At 38.6% G+C, this 15,385-nt stretch overlaps 1 protein-coding gene across 1 annotated transcript in view; it reads left to right on the top strand.

The window, feature by feature from the left end:
- Positions 1–15,385, top strand: part of Nell1 (neural EGFL like 1) — a 937,387-nt gene that overhangs the window by 729,063 nt on the left and 192,939 nt on the right. Inside the window, exon 15 of the mRNA XM_052161842.1 lies at positions 2,691–2,786. Within this exon, the coding sequence (XP_052017802.1) occupies positions 2,691–2,786 (96 nt within the window). The remainder of the gene's footprint in view (positions 1–2,690; positions 2,787–15,385) is intronic.

Below are 15,385 nucleotides of genomic sequence, written 5' to 3'. Positions count from 1 at the left end.
TATGCATATGTGAGATTTCTTTGTGTGTATGTCTGTGTACCACAGGCATGTTATTCTGTGCAGAGGACATAAGTGGTCACCAGATTCCCCGGGAACTGGAGTTACAGAAGTTTGTGAATCACTGTGTGGATGCTGGAAATTGAATGTGGCTCTCCTAGGAGAGCAGCCATTTTTCTTAACTGTTGAATCTCTGCAGCTTACAGGAAAGTTTTTAATGTCTTGACACCAGTCTGTACTTCATAGTCACCATGATGATGGTGACTACCCAACTAATTTGATGTAACTATACACACAGCACAGTTTAGGTAAAGTCCTTTATAATACAAACTCGTCTCTTCATCATAGAGCTGTTTACATATTTGGATTGTTACAAAAGCCTCACATGCCCCACACAGATTCTCATATTATTATTTCTGTATAAGAGATGGCTTTATATAAAACGAGGAATGTATTCATACTCATATTTTAACATGGTCTGTAGATCCTAGGTAACATCTAGCTGTATACTAAGGAAAGTAAAGCTGAACTTTCTCCTTCCTGCCCTGCAATCTTCTGCCACCCCTGAAGTCTGTCACCTGCTTCCCTTTGTCACTCTTAACGTGCAGAAAAATGTTGTTGTTACTCTGATCCACAAGTATACTTTAAATATATCACTGAAGATGCCATTCACAAGAGCTTACACTGTGTGACTTCTCAAGATGCATATAGGTTTCTTGATGGGTACATCAAAGCAGATTTTGTATCTAGATCTTTTGTTTCTCTCTCTATCTTTTTTTTGTATCAGTATGGTAAGATGCCATAGAGTAGAAAATAGTGCTTCCATTCCAAGGTCTGCACTCTCCTCCAGCACAGAAAGCAGCTCAAAATTAATTGCTGAATATGTAGAATATGAATTTACCCAAGAGATAGTAAATGATGTGGAAAACAGTAACACTGTGATAAGTTCTACCCCCTTGGCTCATTCTCAGCTATCTAAACACACCCTGTGGCTTTTTATAGCTAGACTCATATTAATTAAGCAATGATGGCAACATACGGCCAGGACATTTTTCCAGGGTGACATTTTCTTCCTACAATTAAAATTTAAAACTCTTGTGCAAGCAGCTCTCATAAGAATACAAGAAACTCAGTCTTAACTATGTCAATCAGCTTCATTAATGGCAAATTTCAATGACTATATTAGTCAATAGATCATATGATAGGTTATATGGTAGCACCATCAGTGGCTTATCCTGGATGGAAGTTGTACAGAATTATAGGGGTGGGAACTTCTCTATCAGAGCAACCTGCAAAGTGGAGAATAAGCCATCCAGCAAGTATCTTCTATAACTTCCAGGGGACAGATGCTGAGGTTAGGGCAAAACAATGAGCAAAAGCATCTTAGCTACTTGTCCTTCAGGGCCTCATGGTGGAGTGGGTTGTGTCAGGATGCTAACTGTGTGTGAGGGGACAGCTGTGAGTGCTGCTTTGCTGCGGGTGCACAACTAGAGACCTGCAGCCTCCCTTAGCTGAGAAATATTTGGGAGTAAAGTCTGGGTTTCATTTCTGTTTCAGTGATCAAACATCACTGACGAAAAGCAGTGTAAGTTGGTAAAGTGCTCACAGTTCCAAGTCATTGTTCTATTGGACGGCAAGGCAGGGGTGAGCTCAAACAGCTAATCCACCTACTGTTCGATATAGAGATTAAATCCCAGGGTCCTTGCCTGCTTGCTTTTATTCAGCTAGTTTTCCCTTCTGTTGTACTTTTCCGGTTCCCTTGTCTGGAGGCTTATAGTACTCACACTGGACTGGGTCATTTTATATCAATTAGCAATTAATGTATTACCTTATCAAGAAGCCCACAGGGCAGTCTGATGTAGGAAATTCTTCATTCGGATTCTCTTCATAGGTTATTCTATGTTATATCACATTTACAATTAATACTAAGGAGCTTAGATGGAGTGGGATAGTTTTGTAAGATTTAACAAAATGTGGAAATTAAGTCCACAGCCTTTCAAGGCACAATTCACATTCAAATGATTTTCCTAAATCAAGAATTTGGGATGAGCTAAACATCTTAGCTATGAGAACAATGGGTTATTTATGGAGGCAAAATACTGGAGCCAGTTTAAATATTCACAAGTCAAAGATTCATTACTTTTATTGTTTTATAAAAAATTTTCAAGCACCAAACATATTTTTGAAAAAGTAAAGAATATATTGTCATAAAAGAGAATATAAATGATAGTTATTAGGAACAATAGGCTCTAAGACACTGGGTATTAAACAAAATCTGCTCCCAACCTCACCTTTCACTTTTGAGCTATTTGTCTCAGATAATTTCAAATAAATCAATAATGATGACAGAAGAAGCCTCTGCCAATGCCCACTCTCATTTAGCACGTCAGGTTCAAGTGCAACACTCTAAATCAATGATTTCAGTTAACTTTATATAAAGCAGTGGAAACATTGTTATATTTATTGCTTTGTGTATATAGAAAAACTTAAATATGCCAATACAGACAGAGGTGTATTTTCTGGAGTGTGTGTGTGTGTGTGTGTATGTGTGTATGTAGTGTTTGTGTGCGTGTGTGTGTGTGTGTGTGTGTGTGAGAGAGAGAGAGAGAGAGAGAGAGAGAGAGAGAGAGAGAGAGAGAGAGAGAGAGAGATCTAGTTTATATTAGCTAAACAAAGTCTTGTTTCCACTACAGCATTCTGTGAAGAGGGCTGCAGATACGGAGGTACCTGTGTGGCTCCTAACAAATGTGTCTGTCCTTCTGGATTCACAGGAAGCCACTGTGAGAAAGGTAAGATGAATCTGACCTATTTTTCAGGTGTGTGTAGGTAGGGGAAGCAAGTCAAAGAGAATAAATATATGCTGTTTCCCTCAGGGGTCTCTGTGAGCTGACTTAACACATCGTGTTTTGATAGTGGACTTTCCAAAGTGGGTCCATCTTGATAACTATATTGTGTAATGGGCTATTTTTTTTCTGACCATAGAATCTTATTCACCCTCCCTCTAATGCACCTCGCTTAGCCAGGTCAAGCCTTTTCTCTGCTGTAATTTGCCATGTGTGTTTTTACTCAGTACTAATTAGAGATAAAGCATGATGAACTAACTGACCTGCCCTACTTGTCATCAACCCAGTAGCTGTTCACAAAACTACTGGAGTTATTACAATCTGCTGTGTCTGCAGAACCTGAATGAGCAGCCAACTGGTCTTTGCATAAAAGCACGTTAAATAATTCTGGCAGCAGGATTATTAGTGTGCTTAGGATTTTATTCCAATATTGGTTTATTGAGAACATTATCATTCATGAGCTTAATATTATAAGGCAGTTAATATCGGTATGTTTCCACTTATGCACCTTTCTGTACACATTAAATGTGGCATTCATACGTGGCACTCTTTAGTGAAGTATAGTCTACCTGGTGATTGGGAGTGCCCTACCTATGCACATAAGAAATTTGTAGTATTTTGCACTAGCATGTACAAGTAAACATCTATCTTTTTTTGCCATACTTTTTCTGAGATGCACTTACTGCTTTGTGCTTTCCTGAGTCTGGATATCATATCACAGCTTAGGAAAATGGGCATGGTGCTATATGTAGCTTTATTAGTCAGGTAGATAGGGGGTATACTTATCAAATCCTATAGATACGAATAGATATTGTCATCTTTCCTTTTTGCTTAAAAGCTTCTGAATTCATGTCATGGATTTTAGAAATGAGGCCATTTGCTGGGAATAGTGGCACCCACCTTTAATCTCAGTATGGGTGAGGGGCAGAGGTAGATAGATTTCTGAGTTGGAGGCCACCTTGATCAATATAGAGAGCTTCTGGCCATTCAGAACTATACAATGGAACTCTGTTTCAAAAAAAATAAGACACGTACACAAAAAATTACCTTTCTTCATTCTGGCCAGCAGGTTACATTTCGCGTTCTCTTCTGTACAATTGCATACTAACCCTTTAAAACTATGTCCACATTTAACTACATTGAATATTCAGTGAGGAAATCAGTGACAAACTGTGCCATTGTCTCCACATCTTTGATTTTCATAACAAACTACCTAGTATTTATTAAATAATAATAATTAACTGGTTTATCTTTTTTTAAGTGTCAGATTGTCTGAGCATCATGGTAGACTTGCCTTGTGGAGGCTAGGAATTCCTATTCAAATCTAATAAATTTAGGGATCTAACAGCTCTCGCAATACATTTAATTTTAATATTTTAGAGATAAAAAGAGACATTATTTTTAGGTTTTATCTAGAATCCCTTTATGTCCTTATGTTCTTAAACTGGAGATAATGTTGATAAGCATCATGAAGTTACAGACACTATTGCTAATGGGGTGCCATCTCTATATAATAATGATGCTAAACTTTTTTGGTGAGTATTTAAATAGTAGAAATAAACATTATAGTCAAAGTCTTGTGATATAGGCTTGGCTGGCTTGAAACTCACAATATAGACCAGCCTGTCTTTCAACTCAGAATGGACTATTTGCCTCTACTTTCCGATTGCCTGGATTAACATTGATTGCTACCATGGCAACCATGATATACATATTTTTACTCCCATTTATCTGGATGACAATCTAAAGCAGATCTGGTTTCAATAACATTTGCAAATAGCCTAAACTGAGAGTATTACTTAAGTTGCATCTCATAGTCTGTGATGGGTATTCTTGTTAAAATATAGATACTTCATTTAGAGGTCAGAATTGAGGAGATATGGAAATAAAACAGGAAAGTAAGACCTAATATAAATTATAATACTCAATATCATTATAAATAATATTCAATATTAAATGTTTATTGTTTAAGGAATACAGTGCCTAACTCCAAAATTTAAACTAGCAGTTTCATCAAACTGTATGAATGGTAAATATTCATCAGTAGTATAAGGATTTAGAGTGTTTTATGCAATAAAATAATAAATTAAAATATTTAAATGCAGTTCAATATTTTGAAAATAAATTGTATGATATGAAGAAATAAATTTTGCCTAAAACAAGAAAAAATGCATAGATCCATCCCCACCCTAGAATCAAAGAGTATTGAGGATAAAGGGGCAGAATCATGCTAGGGCCAGATGATGGAGAGGAGGAGGCAGAAACACTGCCTTGTAGATGCAGTAGGCCATTGCAGTGAAGAGCATAACGAGTCTGTGGTTATCTGCACCAATCTTACATATATACAACCAAAGTCATGGGAGTAGGAATAGTTGGGATGAGGAAACTGTGGATTGTAGTGGATAAGGGAATAAGAGAACACTACTCTTATTCCCTTAAGTGGACAAGCAAGAACCTGTCAGAAAAAAATTAAAATATATTTATGAATTGCTTCCCCAGACTAGGAGAATTGGAACTAGAGGAATGGCTCCACAAATTTGAATTTCCACTGAGAAGCACAGGGCACTTCAACATTCAATCTAAATATCTACTACATATTTTAAGATTACAAATCACGGAGGGGAACATTGCTGCACAGTAGGGCCAAGGGTCAGTAGCAACCCTGGGAAGTTACTGTGGATCCTTTTTGCTCTATAGATCTTCCCTTTGTCACATTTTCTGTCTATTAAGGGAATATTTGAGGCACTCCTTATTCTTCTGCCTCTAAGATGAAGCACAGCAGAGAAAATCAAGAACAGAGACAGAAAGGAAATGTTTCTAGGCAAGTCCTTACTCTTTAGATAAATATTCAAGTTGTAACCAGCAATTTCACATGCTTGAATTCTCACTGCATCTCCCATGGAAAAGATCCATTAATGTAAAAATCTTGTGCATGTGATGTTTCTCTGAGCACATTCAGGCATTTAATCCTGGCCAGTGTTCTGTGGGATTCCTCAAAGAAAGGATCAGATGCATGCTTTTCCAATTAGTTGTGCACAATGGATCTGGGTGAATTGGATGGAGATCACTGCAAGTCTGTGTCCTCTCTGTGCTAAAATCTTTCTTCATGCTGCTCATTATGAGCATCAAGTCTATTGGCTCCTGAGAAGTTCTGCTTTCATGAGACTCAGAAAGCCAATGGCAGCATGCTGGTACTCTGTATGAGACTGTGGCTCAATTACACTAAATCTTCTATTTGTTTTGTTGCAGGGCTAAATGGGTTTACTTGAGCCAGTTATATTTATACATGTTTCTCTGTATCCTCAAGTTGCTGTTTTTATTCAATGCTTGTGATATATACCCTCTCAAAAGACAAGTACACTTGCTTTGGTTGCCAAAGTTGTTCTTTTAAATGCAATGTTTTCTGTAATGGGTGAAATGACAGATTCCATTTGTATATAACACAAAGATCAATAACTCTCTACTTCATTTTTGTTGATGTGGGTTTATTAAACATCAAGTTTTCATTTTGTCCCTATACTTTCCTGGACATGTCATATTTTTAAATTTACCCTTTGGGTATTTCTTCTTGATGCATTTGGCATGATTTAGTTTCATGTCAACATAGAGATTTCTATAGACTAAGAGGACCACAATGCTAGGTTCTGTTATTCTGCTAAATGAACACAGTATTAAACTGCCCCTCGATCTTCTTACCTTTATCCCCACAGATTAATGCAGAGAAGTTTGTTTTTACAGTAGCTGGTTATTTATAGAGAATTCCAGAACTAGACAACATGCAGAAGATATGAGATCATGGATGATCAGTTCTAAATGGGATTTTTACTTTTTATTGATGGTGAAACATATGTATTTGCACACACAGAAAATCCATAAAATTAAACTAAGGAACCATAATATATGAGCAAAAGCTCCGTAAGGGGGAAACCCAGTTATGTAGGCTTATATTTTCCAAACCCAACTTTAACAAGTGTACTTAAATGCCTTAACCTCCCTTCTCACCCACCACCGAGCAAAGATAGTGGAAAGGAAAGGTTAATAGGGAAAGGAAGGATGAGGACCTCTATAGAAATAGTGCTTTGGAGGCAAGTCCAATCTGTGTTGTCAGGATATCTGCAGTTCAGGATTCAGCAACAGTAGCTCAATATACTTGCAAACACCATTCAGGAATCAGCCACAGCAATTTAATTCAGCTGAAACTCGGAGGCTCTGCCAATCATCCTGAGTCCTCAGAAGCAGCATGAAGACACTGGAACACCATCAGAACTTCTTTGGTTTTCATTTCTTACAGAAGAAACTAAATGGGACTTTTATATCACTTGTTCCCCATAAAACTATGGTATATCCCCTGGAAAATGGCACAGGGAGTAGATGTTTATAACAGAACAGTGTTTTCCAGATATTACAGCACAATGATACAGGAATTCACATCAGTGGCGATGTGCATGAGACTTGAACAGGATCAAGCTAACTAGAAGCCCAGAATGGATGGACGGGGGTTGGGCTTATGAAGGTCTACCAGCTAGTTGAAGAACTATTTGGAATTAATGGTTGCTAGGAAAGGGAAAGTCAATTTCCTTTAGGGATACCTTCCCTGAAAATATCCACGTGGGCCAGTCGATGGTCCCAGGCTGACAGAGGCTAAATAGACTCAGTGAGGTTGTTGTTTGTTTGTTTGTTTTGGGTTTTGTTGTTTTTTTAGAATGCATATAGTTGGAAGGCAGGGCTTTGGAGTGGACCTTAAATCACAAGTCTCCAATTTGAATCCTTTATCTACAGAAGTTCTAATTGCCTGCCTCTTTGCTTGGTGGTCCTGCCAGACTGAGAGGAGATTAGGATGGTTTTCAAGGCAGATACCTGACCTTTACCTCAGTTGTAGTTCAAGTTCAGAGAGCCATATGCCAAGGTTTAACTTCTCTTTTGTCCTGCCATGTACTGGGTGGGGGGGGGGGGCAGGCCCTGAGACTTCTGGAACTGCATAAGACACAAGGTATTAAGTACCTTGTCATCTGGAGGATGCTTCTAGGAGTTCTTGAAACCTCCTATCCCTAACCCTATTCTGGGATTAATTTTTTTTTTAATTTAGAGGATTTTATTACTAAAATGAACACCTTAATTTAATGAAATTAGAAAATTAAACACGGTATATGTAAAAAGTGAATCCTCAGAGCTATGGGTTTTTCTCTTAGCACTGCTTCCACTACGTACATTCTACTTTCATTTTCATTAAATTCTAAAAAGTCTTTAATTTCTTTCTTTATTTCTTCCTTCACCAAGTTATCATTGAGTAGAGCCTTGTCCAGCTTCCTCTGATAGGATGCATAGGATTATTTCAATATTTTTTTATCTGTTGAGGTCTCTTTTTTGAATAATCATATGGTCAGTTTTGGAGAAGGTATCATGAGGTACAGAAGGTATGTTCAGTTGTTTTAGGATGAAATGTTCTATAAATATCTGTTAAATCAATTTGGCTCAAATTTTGCTTGATTTTTGAGGGTGTTTATTTCTTTTTTTCTTTTTTTTAACTTTTTTTCCTTTATTGATATATTTTTTTATTTACATTTCAAATGATTTCCCCTTTTCTGGGTCCCCACTCCCTGCAAGTCCCATAAGCCCTCTTCCCTCCCCCTGTTCTTCCATCTACCCCTTCCCATTTCCCTGTTCTGGTATTCCCCAATACTGTTGCACTGAGTCTTTCCAGAACCAGGGGCCACTCCTCCATTCTGTTTGGACCTCATTTAATATGTGGATTGTGTCTTGGGTATTCAAAGTTTCTAGGCTAATATCCACTTATCAGTGAGTGCATACCATGATTGATCTTTTGAGACTGTGTTACCTCACTTAGTATGATGTTCTCTAGTTCCATCCATTTGTCTAAGAATTTTATGAATTCATTGTTTCTAATGGCTGAATAGTACTCCATTGTGTAAATATACCACATTTTTTGTATCCATTCCTCCGCTGAGGGACACCTGGGTTCTTTCCAGCTTCTGGCTACTACAAATAGGGCTTCTATGAACATAGTGGAGCATGTGTCCTTATTACATGCTGAAGAATCCTCTGGGTATATGCCCAGGAGTGGTATAGCAGGGTCCTCAGGAAGTGTCATGCCCAGTTTTCTGAGGAACTGCCAGACTGATTTCCAAAGTAGTTGCACCATCTTGCAATCCCACCAGCAGTGGAGGAGTGTTCCTCTTCTAAATTGTTTGTAATTACTCTTTTTACCATTATGTCCGCGGTTAGATGGAGCCTGGGTCCGAGGTCGCTGGGATTAGTTTTAAAGGGAAATTCTTCTCATAGTAAGAGTGAGATCTTGGCAAATAGCCTTCATCCAAGGAAGTTCTTCCCTAGGTCCATGATTGCCTGATGCTGGATTTCTAGGCTCTGGTTCAGAGAGTCAGAAGGCAAGACCTTCTGACATACACAGGCCAAGCTTTTTGCCTGCGTTGTAAATGCAGCTAAGGACTCAACTTTGGGATCTAAAAGTTCTTAAAACTAACATTAAATTATTATATATGAGGACGCTAACATGGGGCAAAATCTACAAGTAGCACACTATTATGATATAATTCAATAAATTTTGATAAATGAGTGTGTGTAAATGAGGACTCTAAAGTTTCAAAAGGTCTAGCCATGATATTTCGTAGGTCCTAAGTTATAATTCCAACATAAATTGCACTTAAAGATTGCCTTAGACAGAATGCATCATAGTGAAGATGAGGATGGAGAATGCCATTGGGACACTTGGAAAAGCCGTCTAGGAGTTTAGAGGCTGTTTCTGGTAGCATTGTCAGTATCGGTTTCTGTAAAGCTGTTAGCACCTTTGCTGTTCAGAAAGGAGCCGATCATTTTTAAAAGATTGACATTCACCATAAAATAAATGAAGGCTATTAGGAATTACCCTGTCTAGGCTGCATGCAGAAAAATAATAGCTATTTAGGTGGTAGGCAGTGCTTGCCTCCCACAAGGCAAGTCTGCACTACTGAACTGTGAAAGTCAAGACTTTGTTTCAGAGTCTCATTTTTAATCCTTTGTTCTGGAAAATACAAACACCACTGTGCCATGAAGGGTACTGGCTAAACAGAAAGCAAGGCAGCTTTCTGTGACCATGTGACAACCTAGATCCCAGAGTTACTAACTTACCTTAGCGCATTCTTGTAAGCTTTTATGTCTAAGAACATGTACCACACTATAGATGATGTAGAAAAAAGCTCACTGAGGCTTCAAGCTAAATCTAGAATGAATGTAACTCAGGATTCACTTCACTCTAATAAGATTCATTGGTTAGAAATGGCAGCTATCAGTGTTCAGGTTGGTCCAAAATAGAATGGATCAAAGCACATGATCTATGCATGCCTCCTGGTGCTGGTTAAAATGATAAGCACTTTCTGATTCCATGAAGTAAGGTGGCTTTATCACAGCCTCAAAATTATCTGCAGATGGATGTAGCTTTAACCAAGTAGATGGAGTTCATAAGGAAAGATCCTGGAAGATTATTGTATTAAAGGATGCCTTGCTACGGAAATCTTTCTTGACCTCCCTATCCCTTAAAAGATAAGTGTCAAATTTTATAGCATGTTACATAAAGACCTGTGTGATTAAACCTTTGCCCCTCTCTCCAGCTTTATCTCTTCCCCTTCTTAAGTCTGAAAGTTTAGACCATTTTACACTACTCTCAACTAGTGTATGTCTTCCGATCTCTGAGCTTTTCTTTGCATTTTTCTCTTTGCCTACAAGATATACAGGCTTAAATATTTATTATGAATATATGTAATATCCAATAAGAGGAATGTCTGGTTATTGAAAGTCCATGATAATTCAAAACAAATGTATTCTCTTACATTCTTTCTTGTTCTTTCTTGTTCTCTATGCCGAGGTACTAAATGCACCTGTTTATCTTTTTCATTGCCTACCCAAACTGTTTAACCCAGTATTTGAAATTCATGTAGAATCTCTGATGGCTAGTTTATGTAAACTTGACACCAAGATAGTCATGTGAGAGGACGGAACTTAAATTGAGAAAATGCCTCTATAGGGTTTAGGCAGGCCTATAGGGAGTTTTCTTAATTAGCATTTATTAGGGTGCAAAAATTCAGCTTACTGTGGATGGGAATACCCCTGGCCTGGTGGTTCTGGTTGTTATAAGGAAGTAGGCTGAGTAAGCCATGAAGAGCAAGCTAGTAAGCAACACTCCTGCTCCAGTTCCTACCTAGCTTGAGTTCCTGCCCTGACTTCCTCTGGTAATGAGCCATGATGTGGAGGTCTAAACAAAATAAACCCTTTCCTCCCCAAGTTGCTTTTGTTCATGATGTTTCATCACAGCAAGAGAAACCCTAATGAAGACTAAAGCCAAGCATCATGTCATATTCTCCCCTAAATCTTTTGGGAACAATGTTATCATTATTCCTCATACAGGTCATGGTGGAAAGCTTATAACTCCTTCCTTTCCACTGTTAAACACACTTATAGACAATTGAACATGGTGTGTATTGTGTCATTATTAAAATATAAGTCTGATCTCCTATTCTTCTGCCCCAAGTTATTTTATTTCTACTTTCATATAGGAAAAGTCACAACCATTACAGTAGCCTAAAAACAGCAGAGTCTCTGATTCAGTGACCAGGCTTTCAGGGAGCCTTGCCACCACATTCCTAAAATCCTGGATTTTGCCCCAGACACTAACCCCTGCATTAATTGCTTGATAATTTTCTGAATCAGCAGACTGTATCAGTTTGCTATCTTGCCATTGCCCCTTCCCTTCTTGGGAGGGGAGCCAGTCTCAGTATTGGTGGCTCAACTCTCAGAACAGTCATCTGTATCTTGGTTCTCACGTAAGAAGTATTTACTGAATGAATGGATTCATGGGTGGGTAGGCTTCTTTTATTCCACATGAGTATAATCTCATGAGATCCATATCGCACACACTGAAATAAATACTTATGTGGGACCTATGTGCTGGTTGCCTAAGCAGCAAACATTTTCCTCGTCCTTATTCTGAGACTTGTCAACAGCTGATATTCTGGAGTTGGCTGTGTGCCAGCCATTGTGTATATGCTTAAATATTGGAAAAGAAGGATAGCATTATCATTCTTGTTTAATAAATGATGGAACTGAGGGTTGAAGGGGTTGACATGTTGGAAATCACACAGTGGGACTGGTTTGTATATCCACAGCATATTGTGCAATTTCTGTTGATTTTTGGCTCTACTTATTTGTACTATTAAAACAGTCTTGACAATTGTTCCTTCATTGTTCTTTTGTTCAAAACACTATCATTTCTGTCTTCTCAGGTTTTATAATTATTATCAGAGTTTTAATCTAGCAAAATTTGGGTAAGTGATATACTTTTCTCCAATTTTAGAATAACTCAAGGTGCAGAAAGAGGCAAAACAAGAAAATTTTACTAAGCATGAGTGAGTTACACAAAATATAATTCTACAGCTCAATGAATTTATTTATTTTAACTTGGCATCTCATGTACTTCAGGATGCCCCCAAATACTCACTATAGCTGATGATGACCTTGAACTTCTGATCCTCTTGCTTCCAAAGATCTGGGACAGGAGGTATGTATTCATATGCCCAGTTTACACTGTTTTGAAGACTAGATCTGGGACTTCATGCCTTCCAGGCCATCTCTCTGCTAACTAAGCTGTGAACACAGCTCCCCTTCTTCTTTTAAATTAGTAGAACTATTCTTTCTTTCTCCACAGAGTTGAGGGTTAATCCAAGTAATTAATAACTAGACTAGATTTCCTTTTAGAATCCTTTAAATAACTACAGTTACATTCATTTGGAATGTTACAACTCAATAAGTTTTTTATTAGATATTTTCTTTATTTACATTTCAAATGTTATCCCCTTTCCTCCTTTCTTCTTTGAAAACCCCCTATCCCCTCTCCCGTCCTCCTATTCATCAACCCACCCACTCGTGCTTCCTTGTCCTGGCATTCCCCTACACTGGGGCATTGAGGCTTCACAGAACCAAGGACCTCTTCTCTCATTGATGTCTGACAAGGCCAAACTCTGCTACATATGTGGCTGGAGCCAAGGGTCCCTCTATTTGTACTCTTTGGTTGGTGGTTTAATCCCTGGGAGCTCTGGGGGTACCAGTTGGTTCATATTGTTGTTCCGGCAAACCTCTTCAGCTCCTTGGGTCCTTTCTCTAGGTCTTCCATTGGGGACCCTGTGCTCAGTCCATTGGTTGACTGTGAGCATCCACTTCTATATTTGTCAGGCACTTGCAGAGTCTCTCAGGAGACAGCTATATCAGGCTCCTGTCAACAAACACTTGTTAGTATTCACAATAATGTCTGAATTTGGTAACTGTATATGGGATTAATCCCTAGGTGGGGAAGTCTCTGGATGGTCTTTCCTTCAGTCTCTGCTCCACATTTTGTCTCTGTATTTCCTCCCATGGGTATTTTGATCCCCCTTCTAAGAAGGACCAAAGTATCCAGATGTTGATCTTCCTTCTTCTTGAGCTTCATGTGGTCTGTAAATTTCATTTTGGGTATTCCAAGCTTCTGGTTTTAAAAAATAAAAGTAGAACATTACCTCCTTCTCCAAAGTTCCCTCTCTGGTCTTCTCTAAACATTCTGCCTTGAGAAACCACAATCCACGTTTTCTTGGATTTGCTATGAGAGATCAGTTACTATTATGATATATTCACCTTGTATTATTTTGTTTTGTTTTGTTTTTAACATCTTGATTACAATGTACAAGGAGACAAGGATGGATCAATTCGCATTCTTCTGCATGCTGACCTCCAGTTGAACCAGCACCATTTGTTGAAAAGGCTATCTTTTTTCCATTGGATGTTTTCAGCCTCTTTGTCGAGGATCAAGTGGCCATAGGTATGTGGGTTCATTTCTGGATCTTCAATCCTGTTCCATTGATCCTCCTGCCTGTCACTGTACCAATACCATGCAGTTTTTAACACTATTGCTCTGTAGTATTGCTTGAGGTCAGGGATACTGATTCCCCCAGATTTTCTTTTGTTGCTGAGAATAGTTTTAGCTATCCTGGGTTTTTTGTTGTTCCAGATGAATTTGATAATTGCTCTTTCTAACTCTGTGAAGAATTGAGTTGGGATTTTGATGGGTATTGCATTGAATCTGTATAGTGCTTTAGGCAAAATGGCCATTTTAACTATATTGATTCTACCGATCCATGAGCATGGGAGGTTTTCCCATTTTTTGAGGTCTTCTTCCATTTCCTTCTTCAGAGTCTTGAAGTTCTTGTCATACAGATCTTTCGCATGTTTGGTAAGAGTCACCCCAAGATACTTTATACTGTTTGTGGCTATTGTGAAGGGGGTCATTTCCCTAATTTCTTTCTCAGCCTGCTTATCCTTTGAGTATAGGAAGGCCACTGATTTGCTTGAGTTGATTTTGTAACCTGCCACTTTGCTGAAGTTGTTTATCAGCTGTAGGAGCTCTCTAGTGGAGTTCTTTGGGTCACTTAGGTAGACGATCATGTCGTCTGCAAATAATGATAGTTTGACTTCCTCCTTTCCAATTTGTATCCCTTTGACCTCCTTATGTTGTCGAATTGCCCGAGCTAGTACCTCAAGTACAATATTGAAAAGATAAGGAGAAAGGGGGCAGCCTTGTCTGGTCCCTGATTTCAGTGGGATTGCTTCAAGTTTCTCTCCATTTAGTTTGTAGCATGAACAGGTACTTCTATGATCATGTCTGCTTTGGTTTTTGTTTTTTTGTTTTTTGATGCTTCTTTTGCTTGAAGGTTCTTTTACTTGCTCTAGATTTGGAAACTTGTTTCTTCTAGTTTCATTGTGTAGACTTTCTATGCATGTATCATAGCTCCTTTTTCTGCCTCATGGGTTCTTAGGTTTGGCATTTTTATCATATTCCCAACGCTTGAGCATTGCTGTTATGTAGGTTTTCTCTTTACAGATGATTGGGCATGTATTTTCCCTTCCCTATCTTCCACCTGTGTTGTTCTTTGTTTTCTCTGGTCAAGCACATCAGTGGCTATTGTCTTCTTCTGAGCATTTACCTTGGCTCACTGAGGTTTTTCCCCCCTCTATTTCAATTCAATATATTTTCGATAACTTCAGTTTTCTTCTTGATCTTTATCTGTGTTTTTAAAGACTTTGTCCTTTGTGTGTTGAGTTTCCTAAGTTGTAGAGTAAATTCATCTGCTTTATCACATCTGCCTTGAGGTAATAACCAGATGTCATGTCTCCTTCCTTTAGAAGTTTCTTGGGTTTCAGTGTTCTGACTTGTTCATTGGCATTTTGATTGTCTCATCTGATTTATTTGGGAATCTTGTTGAACAGCTCCTTCTTAAGAACCCAATGTCCAGTCTGCTTTGAAATGAGGCATCGGCTTCTCTCTGTGGCACAGAGCTTAAACTCATCTGTTGTCGTCGTCGTCGTCTTCTTCTTCTTCTTCTCCTTCTTCTTCTTCTCCTCCTCCTCCTCCTCCTCCTCCTCCTCCTCCTCCTTCCTCCTCCTCCTCCTCCTCCTCCTTCCTCCTCCTCCTCCTCCTCCTCCTCCTTCCTCCTCCTCTTCCTCCTCCTCCT

Source organism: Apodemus sylvaticus, chromosome 1, assembly GCF_947179515.1.
Source record: "Apodemus sylvaticus chromosome 1, mApoSyl1.1, whole genome shotgun sequence".
Lineage (NCBI taxonomy): Eukaryota > Metazoa > Chordata > Mammalia > Rodentia > Muridae > Apodemus > Apodemus sylvaticus.
This window is presented reverse-complemented; position numbering and strand designations above follow the sequence as displayed.